Raw genomic sequence first — 22042 nt, forward strand, 5'->3', positions numbered from 1 at the left:
AAATAGCGCCAGAGCGGTGAGTATCCTGCCAGCTATGATAGGTCAGCCTTGCCTAACATGGTAGGCGGAGTTAAAAATCTATAAATGCTATCTGTCCTCTCGAAACAACTTAAACCCCCCGGGGACCTTCTCCTGAAATACTCCCCTCGGATCATACACTTGCCACGCGTTCAAGCTCCCGGAGACTCTCCTCTCCATACCCCCCAATGACATCCTGCCACGCATCAGCATAATTCATGTAAATAAATTTCTCACCCAGACCCTCGCGGTTCGTCAGAGAGTTCATATCCCCCATAAGCGCGCGGGTAGCATTACGCAGGTCCTCTGAATCTCTCCAGTCTGACCAAGAATTAGAGACAAGGACGAGGACTAGCGAGCCCTCCGGGTGGGACTCGGCTGCGAAGCTAAGGATATTGCGTGAGGTTGGGATGATGGGGGTAGGGCTTGAAATGTGGGTGATGCAAGCAGGTCAGTGACATGTGCTTGGTCTCGAGTAAAGGATCATCAGAAAGCATGGATGAGGGAGAACTGCCTCAGATAGGCAGACTGTTGTCGTTGCGTAGATAGTACTGGTGCTGAGTTATCACATCTTGATTCAATCTAACACAGAGACAAAACGAGACTAGAAGGAGGAAACATACTAACGACCAACCGGCTGAAAAGCCGACAACTCTCTTGTAAAATCCGATAGATTCGATACGCGCATCGAATTGAAACTTTGTGATTGAATCCCAGTGAACACACGCAGCGCAGCAGGATCGACAACAGGTCTGATGTAGAAGAGATTATTCGAGCTGAAGTATGTGTTCTCGGGGTTCGAGGCATTGGTTTAAAGGCTCTGCTCGATTTCTGCGTGTGGATCTAGCGGTGGTGTTTTGAATGCTGGGAATGCGTGGAGCTGTGCGCGGACTCGGGATATTGGATTGCACCGCCCCAGTAATCAATCCTGTGCAAAGATGGCCATGTCGAAGCGCGTAACGACCCCGAAGCTGTTCTGTCCGCCCTTGAGTGCCGCGAAGAGGTCGGAGCTGTGCGTGGCGTTGGCGTTGATGATTGCGCCAGAGGCAAGCACGACCTGCATGTTCACGATGTTGTCGCAGGCGAAGCCGCGGGGGACAAGAACATCGTACACATCTTACCATGAGGCGCCGCCACCGACGGATATGACTGTGTCGTTCCTGGTTAGTTGGATGGTTTTCAGCTGCTGCACGTTGATTGTGACGCCGTTGTCGGTATTAGCAGCACCAGCAGCGGATGAGTGGCCGCCGGATCGGATGGCAAAGGTCGAATTGGATAGCTCAGCTAGACTTTTGACTGCTGTGGCTACATCGTTGGCGGAGGAAGGAATGACGATGCAAATGGGATGGCGCTGCTTCTCTTGCGTAGTATGAGCTTGCTGAAAATGCGTAGGCCTCGGTGGATGGGAGAAAGACCTTTCCTGGTAATAGGCTGGCGAGTTCGCTGCAGTGAGATTGGGGAGGTTAGGCATGGGCCTACGGGGTGAGGACGTAAAGAATAAAGAATTCTAGCATTGTTGCTTGTTTGACAGGGAATGCCAGATACGTGGAGCTGGGATGTCGGAGATCACGACCTTTATGTATCGGAGAGAATGTATCCTTGCTGTACGACATCAAGAGGACAAGGCTGATGTAAGCGCTACTTCAGTTTACTCTGACAAACGTGCAGTAGCATGTCTAGTAAATAGGTTTTAGGGCATAGAGGGATATTCTGCGCTTGCAGTTGGCATGAGAAAGCTATCTAGACCATTGGCCATTCTTTCTGGATTGCGAGCGGTTGCAAAGACATGGAAACCTCGCTGCTGGAAGGTCAGGGTTAGGCCAGAGCCGATGCCATCATCGCTGCAGCCCATGATAAGAATTGTCTTTTTGGCTGCCATTTTGGTTCGCGGTAAGTAAATTGAGTTGACTGATAGAGACTGTGGTAGAAGTTAACAGAACTTCACCACAGACTGAAAGAGATATCTCCCCGTTAGCTGCAAGGGTGGACAGATCATAACGGAACTGTCACCCGGAAGTGAAATGCATAATTGGCAAAATCCTTTGCTTGCATGGCCACGATCTGTGTAAGCTTAGTGCACTGAGTGACAGCTCGTACAACGCGAGAAAGGCCTCTGATTGGCAGTTGACCCTGAAATGTTTTGACTTGGAGTCACCTGTGTAACCAAACAGCACTTTCAACAACCCGCTACATATTAACCTCACTAATCAGATCTTTGCGGTAACTCACCGCATTTAATCATTTCCTAGCGCGTCATGGGCCTTTGGACCGTAACGAGAGGGGCTGTGCCTGCAGCCAAATTGGCAGGGTGTGCTTTGATACGAGGCCCTGCAGAACCAAGATGACCTCGAAACCAGATCAGCCCACTACCCCTCATGGATGGTTTCATGCGGGAGATGGCACGCCTGAAATGAGCCGAAATAAGCCTTAGCGGCCAAGTAGTTGCAGCTCTACATGGGAGAGTTAACTCCAATTCACTCTTCGGATTCCGACTGCCGTAATACTGTAGGCTCTCGGCACAGATGGCCTCGATCCAGAAACAATTTTTCGCCAAGTATGCACAGCAAAAGAAAAATAGTAGTCATTGCCCACTAGGTTATGAAATTTGAAGCTATGCATGAACAGTCTGATTCTCAATCAGACTGGGGCAGGAAATAGAACTGTATATAACACTCCGTATTTCTGCCCGCTTCATGAAGCATAAGGCATATATATAAGGGCGGGGTATCAGAGACCCTAATATTTAAAACAGGTCATTGTCTTTTGATAGTGGAATTCTTGGCTTGTTTGCTTCTCGAACGATCTTGCGATCCGGGGGTCAAGGACTGTACTGTAATCATTAACAGGCATCCTCCTAGCAGAGTCTGGACAATTGCCACTGGGTGGCTGGAGCTGGGAATTCACCTGGTGCATGCGCTTTTCAACCTTGGTATCCCACTGCTGCTATCTTGCAGTCCTATCTCCATAGGTAATTCCTCCCACAAACGAAATGAACGTTCTCGATGCAGCGATATCACACCTCTCTCTTCTCGTCCAGTTATTTGCGGCATCGCCAATCTGCCAAATCGCCCTCTTCGGGCTCGTCACCTGGCGGCTGTGGCGTTTCACCATCAGTCCTGCTCTCTATCCTGAAGATCCGAGGGAGGTTCCATACTGGATTCCGTGTATGCCTTCATTCCAAATCGCGTATAACATGATTAACTGACCGGCGATCAAATGATGCCCCCGATATATAGTTCTTGGTACAGTACCCAACGTATCCGAGCCAATGCGTCAGGGCCATGTCCCCAACTAATATGCTGCATACCAGGGCACATTGGCATCTTTGCCGACTTCAATAAAGCCCTCTCCCATGCAATGTACTGTTACCGCCAGTGCTCCCATCTGCCCACACCATCGACTAATAATGACCGCACAGAAAACAGAATCGCACAAAAGAGCCCTTCGCAATTACCTTTGCCGGACAAACAATGTACATCATCTCAGATCCAAAGGATGCAGCAGAGATCAGCAGAAATTCAACCAATGTGTCCCGCGATCTGCCAACGAAAGAGATGTACACGCGGCTGGGAATAACACAGACGGTTGTGGATCAACTCTTTACCATTCAGCCTGATACTAGCGCAGGGTCTGGGAACTCAGAAACCAACAACAACACCAGTTCACTGCATCCAACAGACACAATAATGGAGATGTACCGAGTGCATCTGTCCCCGGGCCCTCGGCTAGATACGTTCCTGGAAGCAGATATCATCCCGCGGATCCAGGCGGCGTTCAAACTGGACAGCCTCCAGCAAATGAGTGGTCCCTCCTCAGATTCTGCCGGAGCTGTCGTCGTTTCACTGCACAGTCTCTGCGCAGAAGCGATAGCGAGGGGCATCATCGGAGCGTATTACGGCGATCTCCTCTTCTGTCTTCACCCCGGCCTCATGCAGCAGTACATGATCTGGGAGAAAGTGAACTGGAAATTCATATTCGGACTCCCAAGCTTCCTCAGCGGGGACATGCTAGATGCGCAGCGTGGACTAGTTGATGCCTTTACCAGGTATTTTGCCATTCCGGCTGAGAAACGAGGGCACAGCAACTTTTGGGTTGATTCGGTGGAGAGCCTCCTCCGACACCTGGATATCAGCAACGAGGATATTGGTCGGCTGTTTATGCTTCAGACCTGGGGGTGGGTTGTGTGTGCCCCCGTACATAATTCGCACCCAGGTTAACTATGACAGGATCCTGGGCAACGTCTTCAAGACAACATTCTGGGTCGTCGCATATATACTCGACGACCCGGCTCTCGTTGAAGCCATCACCACAGAAATCCATCCTGCTGTCACACGGGGCCCGCAAGGAGTGACAATACATCATCATTACTTATCAGAGAAGTGTCCCAAGCTCGACTCGCTATTCAGCGAAGTGCTACGGCTGACCATGACGAGCCCGATGGCGCGGGACATCGTATCACCAGCTACGATCGGTAGCCGGCGATTACGGGAGGGGAGGAGGGTGCTGGTATGCATGCATCTCACTACCCTGTCCATTCTTAGATTGTAATAACCATAAGTGATAAACAGATCCTCTACCGCCAGCTGCACCTCGACCCTACAACCTGGGGCCCAACGCCCGAAAGGTTCCAGCCAGATCGCTTCCTCCGGGATATCACGCTGAAGTCGAACATTGCATATCGACCGTGGGTAGCAGGCAAGAATTTATGCCCGGGCAGGTTCCTGGCCAAAAGGGCTGTCTTTACGTTTGTTGCGTGTCTGTTTGGTCAGTTTGATGTTAGTCTCGTGGATGAACGCGGTGGGCAAATTGGCGATACGAGTGGGAATGGAGGAAAGAAGACATTCAGCAGGTTGGGTAAAGCGTTCCCGGAAGCTGATCTGTCGAAGCCGACACCAGGAATTGCAAGTATTGCTGATGGACAGGATGTTTTGCTGCGGTTGCGGCGGAGGGATAGGGCTAGGGCTCCTGTACCGCGGAGGGACTGATAAGGCGTATGCACTTTGGATGCGTTCTTAGATAGTGATAAGTATTGATACTGTGTGCCTATCTTCGTTGAGTATTGTTACAGACTTGTGAAGTTTTATGTCTTCTTGGAGTCTCTTCACATCCATAAATTTGATGTTGGAAGGGTACCTTTAGTCTTCTAAATCGGCTGGCAAAGTCGCCCTAGAGGCGGTGAGGGACCCGGAAATGTTTTCCTTTCGGCCCGATGGTGCAGATCTCCATCAGTCAATCATTCTCCCAATGAGCTCATCGTGGTCGAGCATATTCCAATTCCAGATATATTTTCAGCTATTATGTGGATTCCACACAGATATTTTAGACTACACTGGGCTATGATGTCATTAGTTGCCATCGGGCAAACACATTCCTAGTGTAGTGATGATGATTGCCCCAGCTGAACTGCGCCCCGTGGCTTGGACGTACTACATTTGAAACACCCCGTATTTTTAAGTTCCCCGACCCCTCCTCGCGTGGCGTTTAAACTTCTGCCTTGGCTGCACCACCATCACAAAACCACAACCATATATAGGCAACTCGTGGCCACAAATCCAAGATATTTCTCATCTTATCAACTGCAACCCAGCGAGTTGCAGCCAAACCCTCAATTTACCACCCCCACCCCCACTCTCACCAATGGCCGGCATTCCGTTCCCACCAGGGATCACCAACAACGACATCAAAGGCTTCGGCTCAAGTGCCCTAGCAGCACTAGACCCAACCACCAACCTCATCATAAAGTTTCCCTTCGTTACCACGGAAAGCACCAAATGCGACCACGAAAGAGAAATTTATGAACGTTTAGAGCGTTCCTCCCATCCACGCCCCCCATCCATCCTAAACTTCCACGGCACCACCCCCCACGGCATCCTCCTCGAATACGCGCCCCACCGCACCCTCCGCCACTACCTCCGCGACCTGGACACTCCAGCCCCCATATCCATGATCCTCCGCTGGGCGGACCAAGCAGCCGAAGGACTTCAATTCCTGCACGAAAACGGGATCTGTCATGGTGATGTTGATTGTTCGAAGTTTTTTGTAACTGAGGATCTGAATGTGAAGGTTGGGGGGTTTACGCGGTCGACGGAAGCTACGTCCGACGGGCTGAAGAAGGATATAGTTGATTTTGGATCTGCGGTTTATTATATGGTGACGGGGTATATGCCGTATCAGGGTCTGGGTGGGGAGGAAAGAGAGGAGATGTTTAGGAAGCACGAGTTTCCGGATTTGATGGATGTGGAATTGAAGGCGGTGATTTTTCCGTGTTGGGCGGGGAGTTATGAGGGGTTTGGGGGGGTGGTGGGGGATGTTAGGGGGTATGGCAGGTTTTTGGGGGTGGTTTAGGGCTCTGGCACTTCTCTTGGTGTGGTATTGGGATTCATAATATGGATATTTTTATTGGTGGTGTGGTTTTGAGTGGATTTATCTGGATTCTGGATATGGAAAGATGAAGGTAGCTAGTTTGTTAGAGAATAAAGCATTCTTGGTAGCATGTTTGGCTATTTATGATGATTTTCAACCCAGATGGTGAGTCGGGAAGGGCATGGTTTTGCTCGTTGCATAGCTGGAGATATATTTAAACACTTGTCTGAGGTGGACTGAGGGTATGGTATATTATGTTGTGACGGGCTCAAGAGCCCAAGAACTACTCAAGGTATGTAAAGATAAGTAGAAGTTAAATTCTTTAGAGAGCTATCTAACTACAGACCAAATAAGTCTTCTTATAGCTAATTTTCCTTGGAGACTTTCTATACAGTATCAAGAAATCCTTATTGTTACAGACCCCTGCTAGCCAGGTTACTAGCGGAGCGGACTCGTTAGGCAGAAAGCGACGACAAGGCAGGTCTCGGACAACCAGCAACTCTTATCGAGTAGAATCCCGGTCTGAGTAACGTCCGGAGCGGCATTGTGTCACATGATCATCTACTATCAGATCTACTATTGAAGATATACGCGAGATATACTGGAATCCAGGATTATGATTAGATTAACCCTTAATCTACCCTAAATGGTATATAATATAGTATATGAAGAATAGGATATAAGAACACTTTTTCATATACTTAATTAGTTCTGTTCTTCATGCTTAATAATACTGTCTTTAAGTAACCATACATTTAAAAAGCTTAGTAACAATACTCGTCTGTACTCACTTACAGATAGCTGCACAGCACTATCTGGCCTTACTTCTCTTCTCTTATTCAGGACCAGTCATCTTTAGATAGTCATCAGCCTGACACTACCTCGACACAGTTTGAAGGTACGTATACCAGTGAAGCTAAGCTAACAGGAACAGGGAGAAGCGATCCTAGGGTTTGACACTAGGGTTATTCTATATCTACCATGATTGGAGGATACTCTGTTATTGAGTCTATATTATAGGGCTGCTTTTTCTAAATTAAGTCTATTTAATTTATTTTATATGGTATTACCAGCCATACATACAGAGGAGGTAGACCTAATAAATATCAAGTTTTCCTATCTAAATCAGCTGTTAACGGCATCTTGATACAGGTTACTAAGTAGTATCCTATCCTGACTACATGTAATTGAAACAGTATGGTTACAATCAGAAAATATGTTGAAATTGTATATTATTTAAAGAGATATCTTTTAACTATCATGTTTTATTTATACTAAGTCTGATCAGTCTTTGCCAAGAAAGACCCGGACTATAGATGGCCTGTATACACAGGATATATAAGAAACAGGATATAGCTGTATTTTTTTTTTAATGATGATGTACTAGGATGTAGGATAAGGGCTAATGTATGAAAACCTAGCACGGATAACTCGGATTATGCAAAAGCTGATAGAATGTAAAACTTTTCCCCAACTCAGATCATTTTATGTAACAACTATCATGGACTTTTTTTTTATATAAAGTTTGAATAGTCTATCGCTGTATGGTTTGTCTCATACTCGAACATTAATTTCATTGTGTCTATTTGGTGTAGGTTGGTGAGAAGGAAAGCGACAGTTGTTAGGATGTGAAGCACCAGAATGTCTTATTTTACCACCGGTTAAAAAGCTAGAAGTACGGTTTTCTACAAGCTCAGGTCAATATTCTGGCACCCTAGCTCTCATCTTGCGACCGAGCCGGTGGCCTTGCACTCCAATCCTTTCGCACTCGTAGCCGGGTCACCGGCCTGGCACCCTAGCTCTCATAGTCAACTTTATCTTACGACTAGCCGGTCGCCTCGCACCCCAATCCTTTCATACTCACAGCTGAGTCTCCGGTCTGGCATCCTAGCTCCTAAACACAGCTCCATTCTGCGATAAATTCACTAGACCAGGACTCGACTTTTCATGAGTATTTCACCTTTATAAACAAGCTACTAATCTCTGATTATAGTTTTAAAGAACAACTTCCCTCTACTACCAAGCCGCCTGTCTGACATCCCAATACTAAAGCACTGCTTCCCTTCGCGACCGAACAACTAGCCCGGTATTTAAGCTTCACAGACAAACCCCATTCTAACTAGTCACTAATCTGGGATGTTAGCTTTAAAGAATAGTTACCATGTATTACTAAGCCACTACTCACGCGTTCTAAATTCTTGACCGCACGATTCATGCTGCCGAATTACCAAGATACATCCGATATGGAATATGATAGTGTGGATATTATGAAGGGGTTACAACAGATATTGGCCTACTTGAGGACTTGGGGGACACTCTTATACTGCTCTGTGATAAATTCGAGTTATGTCTGGTGGACTACCACATAGGCGTATGGAAAGAAATTCTCATCTGCTGTTCTATTAGAGGGACTAGAGAGCCAAATGAATAAAATGGAGTCAGAAGATACAAGGATATGTATTCAAATGCATGATATTCGCACTTTCTTATAACTAGTAGCACTGGAAGATACGCTGTAGAAGAGGATACAAATTCTTTTTATCTTTCTTCATCAATGGTTTATCTTCAACCGGTGGAAGGTAAGCTTAAAATTCTGTAGGTATATAGGTGCCTCCTCGCTGAGAAGAAAGAGACCGTTTTCTGATTTTATGTATCCAGGCTGATCCTATCTCTCCGTGCTCCCACTAATGCCCTTCATAGCTCAGATCTCCCGGCGACCCCAGTATTCATCTGATATGTTTCACAAGAATCACGTTATTTTGTTATGATATTAGGGCCTATCCTCTCAGGGAACCACAATCTGTGTATGTACTATTTGGTGGCTTCTCTTATACGTAGATGTAGTGAGCTTAGAAAGCTAGTTGGAATATATAATATACTACAGTAAACATCACAAGATGTGCTTATAGTCACCATGTGATAATTCGACCAGATATACTATCTACGCAAGGGCGAGAGGCGCTGCTGAGAGTAATAGAGTAACGAAAAGTTCCATCCCGCAGAACTAGTAGTAGGGTCAAACTAGACAGGAACAAAGGATCTAGATATGAGTTCAGAGGGGTAGAATATGATTCTACCGTATATGCAGAGAGATATAGAGCAGAGAGCTTGCTCCTTTTTACCGGCTTCGAACCATACGTATCAATCTGGACCTGAAGTTCGGATAAATAGTAATATGTATCTGGTAGCATATTCACATTCAAGATTAGGGAATCCTCTATAAACGAACTATTGGACCTGCCGCTCTCAACTTCAATCAGTAATATATGGCTATCATAGGATCATAGAATAGTTTATTGTTGGTCTTATACCTATATATATAGTTGGAACAGTATCCTAAACAACCTAAGTGAGATTACTCCGTAATCTGTATGTAGTGGATCCATATTCGAGAATTAAGCTCCACATTTTAGACTCAAACCACAGAGTGGATAATAAGTTCAGGCAGTGCAAACAACTTGCCGAGAGAACATATCCCTCATTGAGAAGGCGGTAGGGTAAGGAAGTGGGTCGCTACAGCCAACATTGTCGCACAGGAACTCATATAAACTGTAAAGGTAACGGGTATGGGATGAAGCAGTGGAATTAACCTGTAGGAAATGAGGAGAAGAGATATGGGAGCAGAAGGAAAAAGATAAGGTAGAGTAATAAAACCAGCGGTGGATAAGTTGTGGCCAATCATGGACAGCATAGAGCCAATCAGCGTGCACAGGCATCGGGCTGTAAGCACTAACCACTAATAGAAAGAGAAACTCTTGGCAAAATGACAATAGCGCTCCGGAGTGCATACAGAGTAGTAAGCAGGAGAACTTCCCCTAGCGTTTAGAGAACTTGCTTAATTTAGAAGAACCTCACTTACTCTAGGGAGAACACCATCTATTGCTAAGAGCACTTTCCGCACTGCTAAGAAACCTCCTCTCGTTGCTAGGAGAACTTCTTGCTTATAAAAGCATCTTTTCTGCTTCTGATAGTTAATTGATATCTCTATACCCATTCTTTCCAGACAATGTCTCAGCGTTCAATCAAAGACACATTACCACAAAGGTAACAACGCAGAAATTGGAATGAAAACAGAACCCTCTCTAGAATTCAACACAAACATAAAGAAAATAAATGGAGCAATGGGGAGACATAAATCTCGGTTTACTCGCATATCTCGCATATTTTCCCAAAAAGAATGCGCTGTTTTATTGTAGTTTGAATTCTAACCACCTGATCTATCGAAAGGATAAAAATCACATTAATCATACATATATATTTGGGGAGATGATGAGGGAGGCTGAAAATAAGCCTTGTGGTCATATCGGACAAAGATGGTCTAGATATAAAACAGGGCACGAAGGTGTATGATCCTAGGTAGAGACACAGGAGGCGTGTTGCCAGGCAGGTAGGGGCGGGGGGACGCAAGATGCAAAGATCACGGGAGTATTGTTCCGACAGTGAGTCCCTCAAATTCAATCTGGCGTTTATGATGTCCGAAGGGAGAGGCTTGTAGGAAGGCGCCGGTGATACTTGAGAGGTTTGTGGTCAAGTGAGATGAGGAAAATGCTCGTAGGAAGGCGGTCGTTGTGCTCGGAGGGAGGCGTCCAGAGAGTCCCTGGTAGGGAAGCAATGGCACACAACACAGGAATCTGCGCGTGCTGCTCTAAGCCTCTAACAGTGGTAGTTGTTGTAGCCTTACCTTCAGCTATGATAATGGAAAGCCATCACTTACTGGGCTTAATTCATCCTGCGATGTCATATACATACAGACTGGCGGAGAGCTCTGCCTCTTTAAAAACAACAAATTGCGCCCGGTGTGATTTTTGAAATCATGCCGTAACGTCACGCCCTGGAAGCCTCATCTTTTGATAAGGCTCTTGTGACACCGTTCGCTATTGCTTAATATTAGTTTTATTAGGTTATCATGACGATGGCGATGAAGGTGTCTGAGTGGCCTGTTTTAGCCGCATCTGTGAGAAAATCAGAACCACCCCATGAACGCGCATTAGATCTCCAATATAACGCAAGCGCACTGTTGAGACATCTAGAAGTCAGCAAGGGCTCTCCGATCATGTTAAGAGTGTACAGAATGCTTGGTTGACCTGCTGAAGAACCCTCCTGGTCGCTCCTGGTGGCAGGGACACGAAGCCCTCGACGCGGAAATCAAGGCGCTATATCGTAGTATGAAAGAGCACTTATACTCTCTGGAGAGTGTCTCAAAGGGCCCTTTCTTTCCTAATGTCTGCAGTTGGGCTAATATAACCGCTCAGGGAGATACGCCATCAGTCGCTTCAACGTGGTCAGGATTGATAGGTGTCCTCTCTCAGAGCTGATAGAGGAGGCTCAGATTATCGTTAAACTCGGTGACACAGATGGTGTAGCCAGATTTTGCAGAATGATCTCCAGAAATATCTTCGCAAAGGCCGAGAAAGTTCGCATCCAGATCTGCTAGGCTGAGCCCCCCCCTCCCCTTCCCTAGCTGGCCGCTGCAAAATTCGTCGCGGTGCGGCAACTCAAGTCACGTCATTTGAGCCTCAACATCCACTCTGCAGCAGAGACCGCCCGCCAGCACCCTGCGCAGGCCCGCAGGCTCTGGAAGAACACGGACATCCGCACTCTAACCTGGAACATAGTGTTTCACAGCATGCAGGTCAGATCAATCGACCTCACTCGGCCAGAGGTGATTATCAAGGCCCTGCTGACAACCTGTGCGTACTCCGCGGAGCACCACCAGACTCATAAATATCCGCATCGAAAGACAGGGATGTAAGAAAACCCAAAGTATGTCAGCTACATGGACACACACTGCGTGAGGAGTAAGAAATGCCCGGTATATGAGAAGGAAGTACAGTGAATCATGGCCATGGTTACTGAGAATGTTCATGGTTGATATTATCCTGTTTCTCCCCGCTTCTGAGTAATATCCCTGTTGATGAGGATGGTATTTATAAGTGAACTGATAATAATATGGGGTAGTGCCTCCGGGGATAGCGGCCTTGAAGAAGCTGCTGTATTTATCTAATGTAATATAATGATACCAGATTTAACACTGGTGGAGGCGCGCGAACGGAGCTGACAAGCAGTGACAGAGACAACAAGTGTGGGAAGTACGCGGTCTAGCCGCAAGCGAAGGGGCCAGTGAAAGGTGACGGAGCCTACGGCCCTGATGAAATGGATACTCTCCCGGCCAGAGGCGAAGATGAAACTGGCAGGAAAGGGCTCGCAGTCGGGCAGGACTCGGCCAATGTTTGAATTTATGATAGGGCAATGGCCTGTAAGTTGATAAATGAGGGTAATGGTGAGGGCCGCTAGTGTGCAGCCAGAAGCGGTTGAAAAAATCTTATGTATTAATATCTTTAGCGATACTAATCTTTTATAATCGATTTGGGCTTCCAAGGACTCCTCTCTAATGGGGGTCTTAGTAACTTGATATAGGCACTGCAGGCCCAATCCTGATTCCAGGAAGCATTTTCTAGCTTGTTATTAAGTGAGGTACTGGCCAGCAGCTATGTGTTTAGAATTATGATATGTTTCTGCAAGTGCAAGATTGATGATATGAGGAGTGACTTGCCATACTATCATATTTTTATATGTTGTAATATGATAAATAATAGTTTTTAATGAAGAGGGAGCTGCTACAAATCATCTAATATGATATGAATAAATTGAAGGATTAGGTGATGGTATACTTTTTGTAGGATCCTCGGATCCTTGTTGCAGATGTTATAGTGATGCAGGAGCCTTGGGAGGATTCTTTCTCGGACACCATGTACAGCCCTGCTAGAAGCCACCAGCTGTTGTATCCCATGGTGACGGCAGACGGCTGGGCGCGTGTCTGCATGTTCACATATAGAATAATCAACTCAAGCAAGTGGCAACAGAGCACTTATGTGATGTGCAGGAACTCTGCCTCCGTGGTGATTGCGGCCGGACCCTGCATCTAGTAAATATATATAACGCTGAAGGGAAAATAGCGATGTAACCCCCCGACAGTGAACGGTCAAAGGATGAAGACTGGTTGGTGCTTGGTAATTTCAACTTTCTGCTACCCCGCCTGGGGCGGCAGATGTTGAGTCTGATCGAGAGGCGGACCTCTTGCTAACCCTTGCAGACAATGCTAATCTTGACCTCTGGCTTGGACCATGTATAACTACCTGGGAGCGCGCAGGGCGGCAGATCACGATGGACCTGGTATTTGACACCTCCGATCTTATGAGCCGCATGATTGTCTGTGAGACAGTACCCGCAGTGCACACCGATTCCAACCACCTTCTGATTGGCACAATCATCAACCTAGATACACCGTTAGCGAGGCCGAAGCCGAGGAGGAATTGGAAAGCTGTGGATACGAAAAAGATGCGGGAATTCGTGAACTAATTCGTCCCTTGGTCTTTTCCATTTCCCTTTCCCTTGCCGGCTCAACTCTCCTGAAGATTGTAAGTTTTATCTTCATGAACATGTCCACTGAGCAACCGTGTACTATTCGTGCTATAAAAGCCAAGGATCATCACGTCCAGAGCGTCCTCCAGGTCTTTGGAAGATTTGTGAGCTTTAGCACCCCTGTAAGTTCCCTATTAATATACCCGCTCGACACTGAAAGCGGACGGTATACGGAAATACCTTGGACTCCACTTCATCTGTCATCTAATGTATGGTAGAAAGCCATTGCACTCCTGAAGGTCCATTGTGCCTGAGAACATCTTCCTCGGTCACGTTGCCAATCAGGTTGAGAACACTTCGCTTGGAAGTGGACGAGATATTGCGAACTATATTGAAAGACCTGGTCATTTGTGATCTTTGTAGCCTGCACGATGTATTCAGACATTGGAACTCGAACTGAATCTATGCTTTATATATTATATACTACTCTGCATTTCTGCCACATAATAAGTGAGTCACCATGTAAATGAGGAGCAACGCTCGGTGCTTCTGACAATGCAGTAAGCCGGATGTCCTCGGTTTTGGTGGATTTGATTGGCACAGGGAAGAACATCCCGTCAAATGCGACTATCGATAATACCGCCATATCCAAAAGGCAGCTGTGCCTACCTACCGGGGCAGCAGGCAAAGCACCAGGGACTGCCTACTGCGCACAGGATACCAAAGCCAATCCTCGCTTTTAAGGGACAACTTTGGTCCATATTAGGAAAAGCGCGGGACACTACAAACCCAAAGTAACTTTTCCACACTTTTTCTTCTGAAAGAGTGGACCTAGGAATAGCGCAGCTGCAACTACTGCTTAGCATATCGGCCTTCGGCGTTTGGTTTCAACCCTATTATTTATGACTCTACGGCACGGCAGTAATCATTAGCATTATCTATCGCGGCCTACGTATGGGAGGGACCCTGAACGAGATACATAGCCTTATTAGGATCACGGCCAGCAGGGAGGCGTGGAAGTGTGGCGAAGGGTTATGGGACCACTACTCCGGCAACCGCCAACACACACCTCGGAGCAAAGACCCGACGCCACATTCATTGCCTAATTAGGTGAAATTTTATCATACAGGACCTTGCTCCTAGATGATGTTGAAAAGAAGGTCCGCTTTCCGTTTCCCGCTTCATGATCTCTCAGATCCTTCTCCGGTGCCTTGGGCACTCGAGGCCATATCCTGCCACTGTGATCCGTCCGTCAAGCGTGTCAAACGTCGAAAGTCCGCAAATTGTTGACATCTAGGGGTTTGGTGAGGCCGTCAGCGGAACTAGCGGTCCCTATGATATGTGTGGTTGTGATAAGCCCTTTCAGATAGCAATCCCCAACAAACAGGAATATGCTGTCGATCCATCTGTACGTCCGGGTGAGGCCGGGCCTGACAGTTTTGCCGTCAGCCTCTATCGACTCGTGTATTCCAGTAGCCTCGGTTGTGCACGGGACCGGGGTCTGTGACGCCTGATCACATATTTCTGCTTCTGTCCTCGAGGTACTTGCCATTTCCTGATCTTGTATATTGGGACGACCTTCTGGGGGCGGTAGCATGCGGATCGGCAACTCGGAGAGCGTCTGTACGCGTCCTGGAACAGGCGACTGAGGGGTGTGTGGAAACAGTGGTGAAACAGGAAGTTGAGTATTTCCGGAGCGAGGATCATACCGGAACCCTCCAACGCCCCGTAGGCTTCACTGGGCCAGGGGCCAGCCCGCAGTTGATAATGAATCAGGAAGTTCCTGGGGTGGGGGGAATATCCGTAGGCCCCATCCTATGAATTAATGGGTCAAAACTGTGAACCATCGTTTATGTAGAACGGGATGTATGTCACTGACTTGAAACGGTAGATGGCAACCTGATGAGGATGTGGGGAGGCTGTAGCTGACAGGGTAAGCAAATAAATCAATAACAGCATGGGTCTATGCCACAGCCCTGTCTACCACTCATGTTAGCAGGATCTCCTCGAAGGGGATGACTTGGAGCCTGACACACATGAGAATGAAAGACCGAAGCACCGGGATCTAGAAAGTACCCTCCTCTTCGCCAGTCATGATACACTAAAGTACATCGTGATTTTCATGAGCGTTGCAACTATGGGATGGTGATGGGTCCGGCCTTACTATTTATCCGGCTACCGCTGGACCCGACTTCTCATCTTTTACCACACATCATGGTCTTTTTTCTTAGCCTATTGCGATAAAAATGTCTTTACTTGTTGCATTGCCTGTTTACCGTACAAATTCTAGATGTCTGCTGTACATTGGCTGGTAATAATAGTCTCGGATCATGGACTGCCACTGATCAGCTTTCCGGACAGACCGGCTCTTGCTCAGAAACCTAAGACTGCTGTTACTGCCCAGATTTTCCGTTGCACTTGCGGTTTTCTATGTGGCCAATCTCTGTCATGTTATCAGTGGTAATCGGTCTATCATATTTCCATTCTATTTCAATTGTTCAATACTCACTGATTGAATTTCCGCTGTCAGCCTATGATCGAACATTCGCATCCCCGCCGGTAGTCTATGGGTCGAAAATCAGGATGTCGTCCTTGTAGCGCGACCCAGCCAGTTCCTCACAGAGTCACAATGGAAAATGACGTGACTAATTGCTCTACGTAGACTCTGGCCCGATAGCATACATAGCCCCACATCCCAGGACACTTCCCTAAGACCCATGCGACCATCAGCCTTATGCAGGAGGATTTCCACGCAGGCGATCATTTTACTGTGAAGTATGCGAGGGGCTCGTACACAACCTGCATGACTGTGTCTGGCATAATGGGGTTGGGAAGGATTCATCGCAGGAATCGGAAATGGCTCTCCGTGTAATACTAATATGCTGGTTGGAAATGGATTAATAGAAGTAGTCAGGAACATGCGCTAATCACCCCTGCGGAATCATGGCAGGTTGTCGGTATGGATGATACTGCCCGCGCAGCATACGGTATTTCCTTTGATCTCCATGACATTTGTCCTCGCTCACCCACAGACAGGGCAGAACAAGTATAGTCCCTGCATTCGACTTCATCGCGTTCCGGGCTGCGATTTATTCGGAAGGCATGGGCAGGTGTGTCGCATGTGAGCTGAGCAGACACTACGGCCAGGTGATGCGGATAGCTAGGATGCGGTTCACTGTACGCCCAGGTTTTATAAGTTTCGGTCCTGATGTGGCGTTCTCCGTTGAGAGGATCCCCGAGTGTGTTCTGGATACAAAGAAACGTCAGTCATTCTGAGTTTCAGAGGGCTGTTCTGGGGTGTAGGTAATACCGTCTACATAAGTCTCTTCAAGAATGCACCTTGCGGATCTTTAACCGATGACAGGAATAGCTACTAGGGCATTGCCATGCTATTTCTGTATGAATATTGTCTCTAGAGCCTCGGGGCGTCTTCGGTGGATACGGGCGAAAAGGAATAAGGCAACAACACTAAGTAGAGATAAAGTAACTATTAGTGATGAATAATGTAAGATAAATGGACCAAACACAAAAAAGAGGGACATATCTTCTATTGCAGCGGTAGGAGGAGTTGCGTGGCAGGCAGGAGTATAGAAAGAGTCATGGACCACATGAAAATCCATCCCTAGACTGAGACCTAGAGTACAGGTCTTAAACTTGTTAGCATTCTTTGCAGACAGCACTCATCAGTCTGAATGATGTTCCTTTCATCCTGCTTGTTTTGATTGGGATGCTAGCGGGCTCAGGAGGTGGACGTCACGGCATAGGCCACGGAGACTATAGTGAATGACAACAGCATCAGGAAAGCATGGAAAGAGGTTAGCGGTGGGAATAAGCACAGACATGGCAGGTCATCCAACTGACAATATTGACTAAATCATGGAGTCTGTCTGTGTGTTTGTAAAGTGGGAATATAACCCGCCGATAAAGCCCAGCTAGCCGCTCTTGTCAATAAGTCAATGGAAATAGAAGGCCACGTGACAATATCGCGTACCGGATAGGCTCATACTTGGCCTGATAGAAAGATGGTATAATTTACGCTATATCCCGACAATATTAACCATCTGTCTATTTACTGACACAGAAGCAAGATCGAGGTAAGCAGTAGCATAACGTACAGCCCCTTTCTTCCATCTATGGTATACTTGTTCGAAGCATTCCGTATCGTGACCACTAATACAACGTCCCGCTAGTGTTTCTAATGCGGGGTAGAGAGTACTGGGCGACAGACCTTCCAATCCATACTACATCCCCTCGGTCACTTTCCTCCATTTCCTGAATGTGGCTTGAAAAAAAAGGGACTGCACTCGCCTGGGAAAATGTCCGCTGCAAGACTGAGTCAGCAATTTAGAGACATTGCGAATAAAGTAGACCAGCTTGCTACCAATTACACGGGTAGTGATGGCGAGGTGCTCGATTACATTTTTGATGATGACGATGTCAGATCCGATGCTCCATTCAAGGCATAGCTTTTTTTTTACTAACAGTGATATAGCTTGAAACAGGACTTGAGAAACTATGGGACATGATACCATCTCGGTGGAGAGATAGGTTGCAACCAAAGCCAAATCGTTTATATTCGCAGCTTCGCCGAAACTACAAGGGAAAATCACTTGATAAGTTCACTGAGGAGACGGTTTGGAATTGGGCTCTTACACCAGAATTATTCTACAAGTATGGATCTACAGAAACTGTTCAACACAATTCTAAGCTTTTTGATACCATATTTTCTTCGCTGATACGCGTCGAAGGTATGAGGGCCGTTGACACAATACATCGGCGACTTTCCCTGTTATATCTTGCAGAATTGGTCGACCAAAGGTTCAAGGAAATCAGCGATACGAATATTCTAGCGCAATCTCTTATACAACATGGTCTTATATCCAACAAGATTGGTGATATGGCAAAAGGCAGACTTAATACATGGATTCTTGCTGGCAGAAAATATAAGAGCCTAGCAGATGCTTTGGGGGGAAGAGGGGCTCTCATTTATCTGCCCGATTATAGTCACTCATTGTGAGCTTCACAGTTTTGTGTTTAATAAAATACACTAACATACGATGATAGATATGAAACCTTGTTCCACATCAATGGCAAGCATGGACTGGCGATTATCCAACTTTTGGGAAATTATGTGCCTAAGGCTGCTGGAGAAAAGCGAATATACGATTTCAATGCTCATGATGTGGCAGACAAGATCTACTCTAAGTTCGCTTGCTCTCAGTCTACATTCATCCACACCACGTTCATACAAGAAGCAGTGACAGAACAGCGCGCAAAAAGAGTCCGAAGGCCAAGGAAAAGAACAAAATTTGGTAATTACCTAAATACTTTGGTACCTTGTCTTATTACTTATATCTGCGGGTAGCTTTGCAGGATGGTACATCAGCTGGTCTGATGAAGACACCTACTATTTCTGGGCAAGCTTCAGCCTGGCATCTACAGGAACCAGCTCCAGACACGAACGAGATACATAGGCCGATATCAGATGCCAGTATCCAAGGTCAAATTCAATCGACAGACAATGCATGTTTGAGCTTCCAATCGACTGCTTGTGATTTCCACACCATGTCCGAAGATCCGGCCTCAGTATCTAACAACACATCGTCCTCCGGATCTAATCGGCAGACGCAGCCAAACCCACATCAAGTGCCATCTTCCATCCAACATCATACCAGACACGAACCTTTAGTTGTACACACAATTGAACACCAGACAGAAAGATATGACATCTGAACGAGCAAAGTACCTTAACCAGTTATTGTCGACCGAATGCTCCTGTGTCTTATACGGGTGCCACGACACATGATGTTCCAATCCCACTGGGAACAGATTTGGCACAAGAAAACGAACAACATTGGTCAAATGCCTTAGTTCAAGTTGGCATGTCTCATCGACAGCATTCAGACTGTGTGCCTTTCGACGAAACTGATTGGCAATCCAACAACAATGACGATACGCGACTAAATCTGGGTAACAGAACTGAGCGGACCAATACAGAGTATAATGATCAAACCCATTCCGGACAGGCATATGCTACCCGCAATCTAGATCTAGATTGGAGTATAATGTTTACTGATATAGCGAGCATGGACCCCTCGCAAGGTCTCGCATATATGTCTGCAAATCTGGATTACGGATGGACCCAATCTCAAGGATAATGATGACGGGAAGCTAGACAGAATTGTATCAATTTACAGGCATTGCTCATCCGACCCAGCTATATTTCATATTGTTTTTTTGTCCAAGTTCCTCTCAAATGCCACAACCACGCTACTAAGATGGCCACCATCAACAATGAAAATAAACCTATCCTTGATTTGCAGATACTTTAACCCACTCCAGTCAAGTGTGCTTCCAGATGAGGTATCTTTTGATCTTGCATGCGCATTCCCGATCTTTTCCAGAGGAATGATAATTGTATCGTACATTTCCCCAACCGTAAATTCTCCGCGGAAAAAGACAGCGACATAGCAATGATGCGACTTCTGTTTTATTAATGAGAATATTTACAACGTATGTAAAGCAAGTTTGTCTAACCTTTTTGAACTGCTTCTCAATCTCTGCCACTAGCGCATTGTTGGGCTCTAACCTTAGGTATAAAGCGGGTGACTGGGACGGAGGCGTAGCAGAACGGAGGTTTTCTGCAAAATCCTGCCTTGTTTGCTCAAGTAGTTGTGTTGCATGTCCTGATAAAATTTTGGACTCGCATGATGTATTGGCGCTGCTGCTTTCTGACATTTTCGCTCATTATACTCTGCACTTTCGAGAGTTGTGGAAGGAGACAGGTTGTAGAGGGGTAATTCTATGGTTTCGGGCATTCATCAATGATGGTCAGTGAAAAGGGCGTGACGCACATAATTGCGGGGCCATTGCTTAACTCAGCTGTTCTCATCGCCGCTTCACCTTACACCGCCATAGTGAGGCTGTGCTAAAATGCACGCGTGGCTCCGGCCAAACTATAGCCCCGGCTCCGCCTAAGCCTTCGTTCCTGCCTGCTTCCTCTCCATACCATCAGTCGTCCCACATATTAAACAATCTCATCTCTTTATTTTTAGTTTGTTTTTAAGGGGCAGAGTTTCTTACAGTCTATAGACCTGTCTATACCCTACTCCCGCTTATGTGCCTTCAAGCGACCCATGTCCTCAATGTGATATCTTCAGTGAAGCTTTTCATTCTGGTTGTCCTAGCAGGAAGACTATCTACGAAGAACCGGTGCGCCTACTAGGTACTGAGATTTTATTCTACTTTGCGTTGCACCTCTTTACATCACCCTCGAGCTATCCAGAACACGCATGTCTATACAGGGAAAGCAACAATACGCAATTTGGCTCTGGCCGTCATTTCTATGACTGGGGCTGATACATCTGAATGAAAGGGCTTGGATGCTCGCGTAAGCATGTGTGCTAAGACATTAAATATCCTGCCCCCAGATATTTTTCTGTTCAACTGTATACCAGGACTGCTTGACACAGCCATCGATGAGTACACGGCCTGGCAAAAATACCGTGAATCATGGTTCAGAGTTTGAGTACGAGCTAGGCATCTATATGCGAGATAGATATATAGGGCAGACTCCAACTGTAGGCAGCATTTCATGGACGTGCCTTATCCAACATGCTATACTCCAATGCGATATCATCCACGTTTTCCTGTGTATGCTTGAAGCAGCGCTCTAATGTTGAATGTGAATACGTGTTAGTATCTGTCACTCAGCATCTAAAACCCATATATGTAATATGACCATGGACTTACCATCATTTTCAAAGATACACTGCCCTCTCCTGATCTCTTTGGTCAGCACCTTACAGCATTTAACCAAGAATCTCGCGCATGCTTTGACATAAAGAAATAAAATCCGGGAACTCCCCCAAGGTGTAATAGCCTCTGCTATTCTAGCATAGAAAGTAATCGGGAACAACTTGTGTGAATCCTTGATGAAGTAGCATGCAACATCACATATTCAATCCCACTTGAAGGCCCCAATTCGACTATAGTCCTTCCCTTGTAGGTTCCATCTTGTCACTCGTCATCCTATCCCATTTAGGCCGTCCAGCTGGAAGTCCATTATCACTGGCATGGAAAGAGCCACAATGCGTCCACACTTCGAGTTATCCAACATCAGCGCAGAGTCCTGGTAAATAATATCGAGGAATTAGGAACCCGCTAGGCCGTAATAGCCTCTATTTGTCTAGCATAGAAAACTTTCAGTCAGCATAGTATAACTTGGGGGGTTGAAGGGGACTCTACCACCATCATTGCAATCTCCTGACAAATTGGTCCCGACTCAGCTTGGCATCTA

General features: G+C 46.5%; 6 protein-coding genes across 6 annotated transcripts; 4 read left to right on the top strand and 2 right to left on the bottom strand.

Annotated features, from left to right (window-relative positions):
* Nucleotides 1–940: 940 nt before the first annotated feature.
* BO94DRAFT_581934 (uncharacterized protein) lies at nucleotides 941–1489 on the bottom strand (the record flags this gene model as incomplete). The annotated part of the gene is made up of 2 exons (XM_025615442.1): nucleotides 941–1028; nucleotides 1140–1489. 2 exons carry the CDS (start codon nucleotides 1487–1489, stop codon nucleotides 941–943), a joined length of 438 nt encoding a protein of 145 aa, XP_025471302.1.
* Nucleotides 1490–3007: 1518 nt separating this feature from the next.
* Nucleotides 3008–5082, top strand: BO94DRAFT_609923 (cytochrome P450; the record flags this gene model as incomplete). The annotated part of the gene is made up of 5 exons (XM_025616590.1): nucleotides 3008–3204; nucleotides 3437–3822; nucleotides 3889–4192; nucleotides 4245–4524; nucleotides 4587–5082. The coding sequence occupies 5 exons, from the start codon at nucleotides 3008–3010 to the stop codon at nucleotides 5001–5003; spliced, it is 1584 nt and encodes a 527-aa protein (XP_025471303.1). The 3' UTR covers nucleotides 5004–5082.
* A 436-nt stretch (nucleotides 5083–5518) lies between these two features.
* Nucleotides 5519–6363, top strand: BO94DRAFT_509105 (kinase-like protein; the record flags this gene model as incomplete). Its single annotated transcript, XM_025609690.1, has 1 exon — nucleotides 5519–6363. The coding sequence occupies exon 1, from the start codon at nucleotides 5656–5658 to the stop codon at nucleotides 6361–6363; it is 708 nt and encodes a 235-aa protein (XP_025471304.1). The 5' UTR covers nucleotides 5519–5655.
* Nucleotides 6364–11293: 4930 nt separating this feature from the next.
* Nucleotides 11294–13740, top strand: BO94DRAFT_581937 (uncharacterized protein; the record flags this gene model as incomplete). Its single annotated transcript, XM_025615443.1, has 5 exons — nucleotides 11294–11413; nucleotides 11475–11544; nucleotides 11634–11794; nucleotides 11843–12071; nucleotides 13475–13740. The coding sequence occupies 5 exons, from the start codon at nucleotides 11294–11296 to the stop codon at nucleotides 13738–13740; spliced, it is 846 nt and encodes a 281-aa protein (XP_025471305.1).
* A 4319-nt stretch (nucleotides 13741–18059) lies between these two features.
* On the top strand, nucleotides 18060–19901 carry BO94DRAFT_542834 (uncharacterized protein; the record flags this gene model as incomplete). Its single annotated transcript, XM_025613109.1, has 6 exons — nucleotides 18060–18179; nucleotides 18236–18491; nucleotides 18546–18756; nucleotides 18808–19055; nucleotides 19109–19434; nucleotides 19482–19901. The coding sequence occupies 6 exons, from the start codon at nucleotides 18060–18062 to the stop codon at nucleotides 19899–19901; spliced, it is 1581 nt and encodes a 526-aa protein (XP_025471306.1).
* Nucleotides 19902–19918: 17 nt separating this feature from the next.
* On the bottom strand, nucleotides 19919–20558 carry BO94DRAFT_531505 (uncharacterized protein). The gene is made up of 2 exons (XM_025610911.1): nucleotides 20281–20558; nucleotides 19919–20228 (listed from the first exon to the last, which is right to left on the bottom strand). Exons 1-2 carry the CDS (start codon nucleotides 20479–20481, stop codon nucleotides 19968–19970), a joined length of 462 nt encoding a protein of 153 aa, XP_025471307.1. The 5' UTR covers nucleotides 20482–20558; the 3' UTR covers nucleotides 19919–19967.
* Between the last annotated feature and the right edge of the window lie 1484 nt (nucleotides 20559–22042).

The sequence above is a fragment of the Aspergillus sclerotioniger genome (assembly GCF_003184525.1).
Source record: "Aspergillus sclerotioniger CBS 115572 chromosome Unknown BO94scaffold_4, whole genome shotgun sequence".
NCBI lineage: Eukaryota > Fungi > Ascomycota > Eurotiomycetes > Eurotiales > Aspergillaceae > Aspergillus > Aspergillus sclerotioniger.

What these genes read in the sequence shown, in the direction of transcription:
- BO94DRAFT_531505 (XM_025610911.1), bottom strand. Translation starts at nt 20,481, where the DNA reads ATGTCAGAAAGCAGCAGCGCCAATACATCATGCGAGTCCAAAATTTTA. An exon ending in TTGAGAAGCAGTTCAAAAAG is followed by an intron (nt 20,229 to 20,280) that starts GTTAGACAAACT and finishes TTAATAAAACAG; the next exon opens with AAGTCGCATCATTGCTATGT.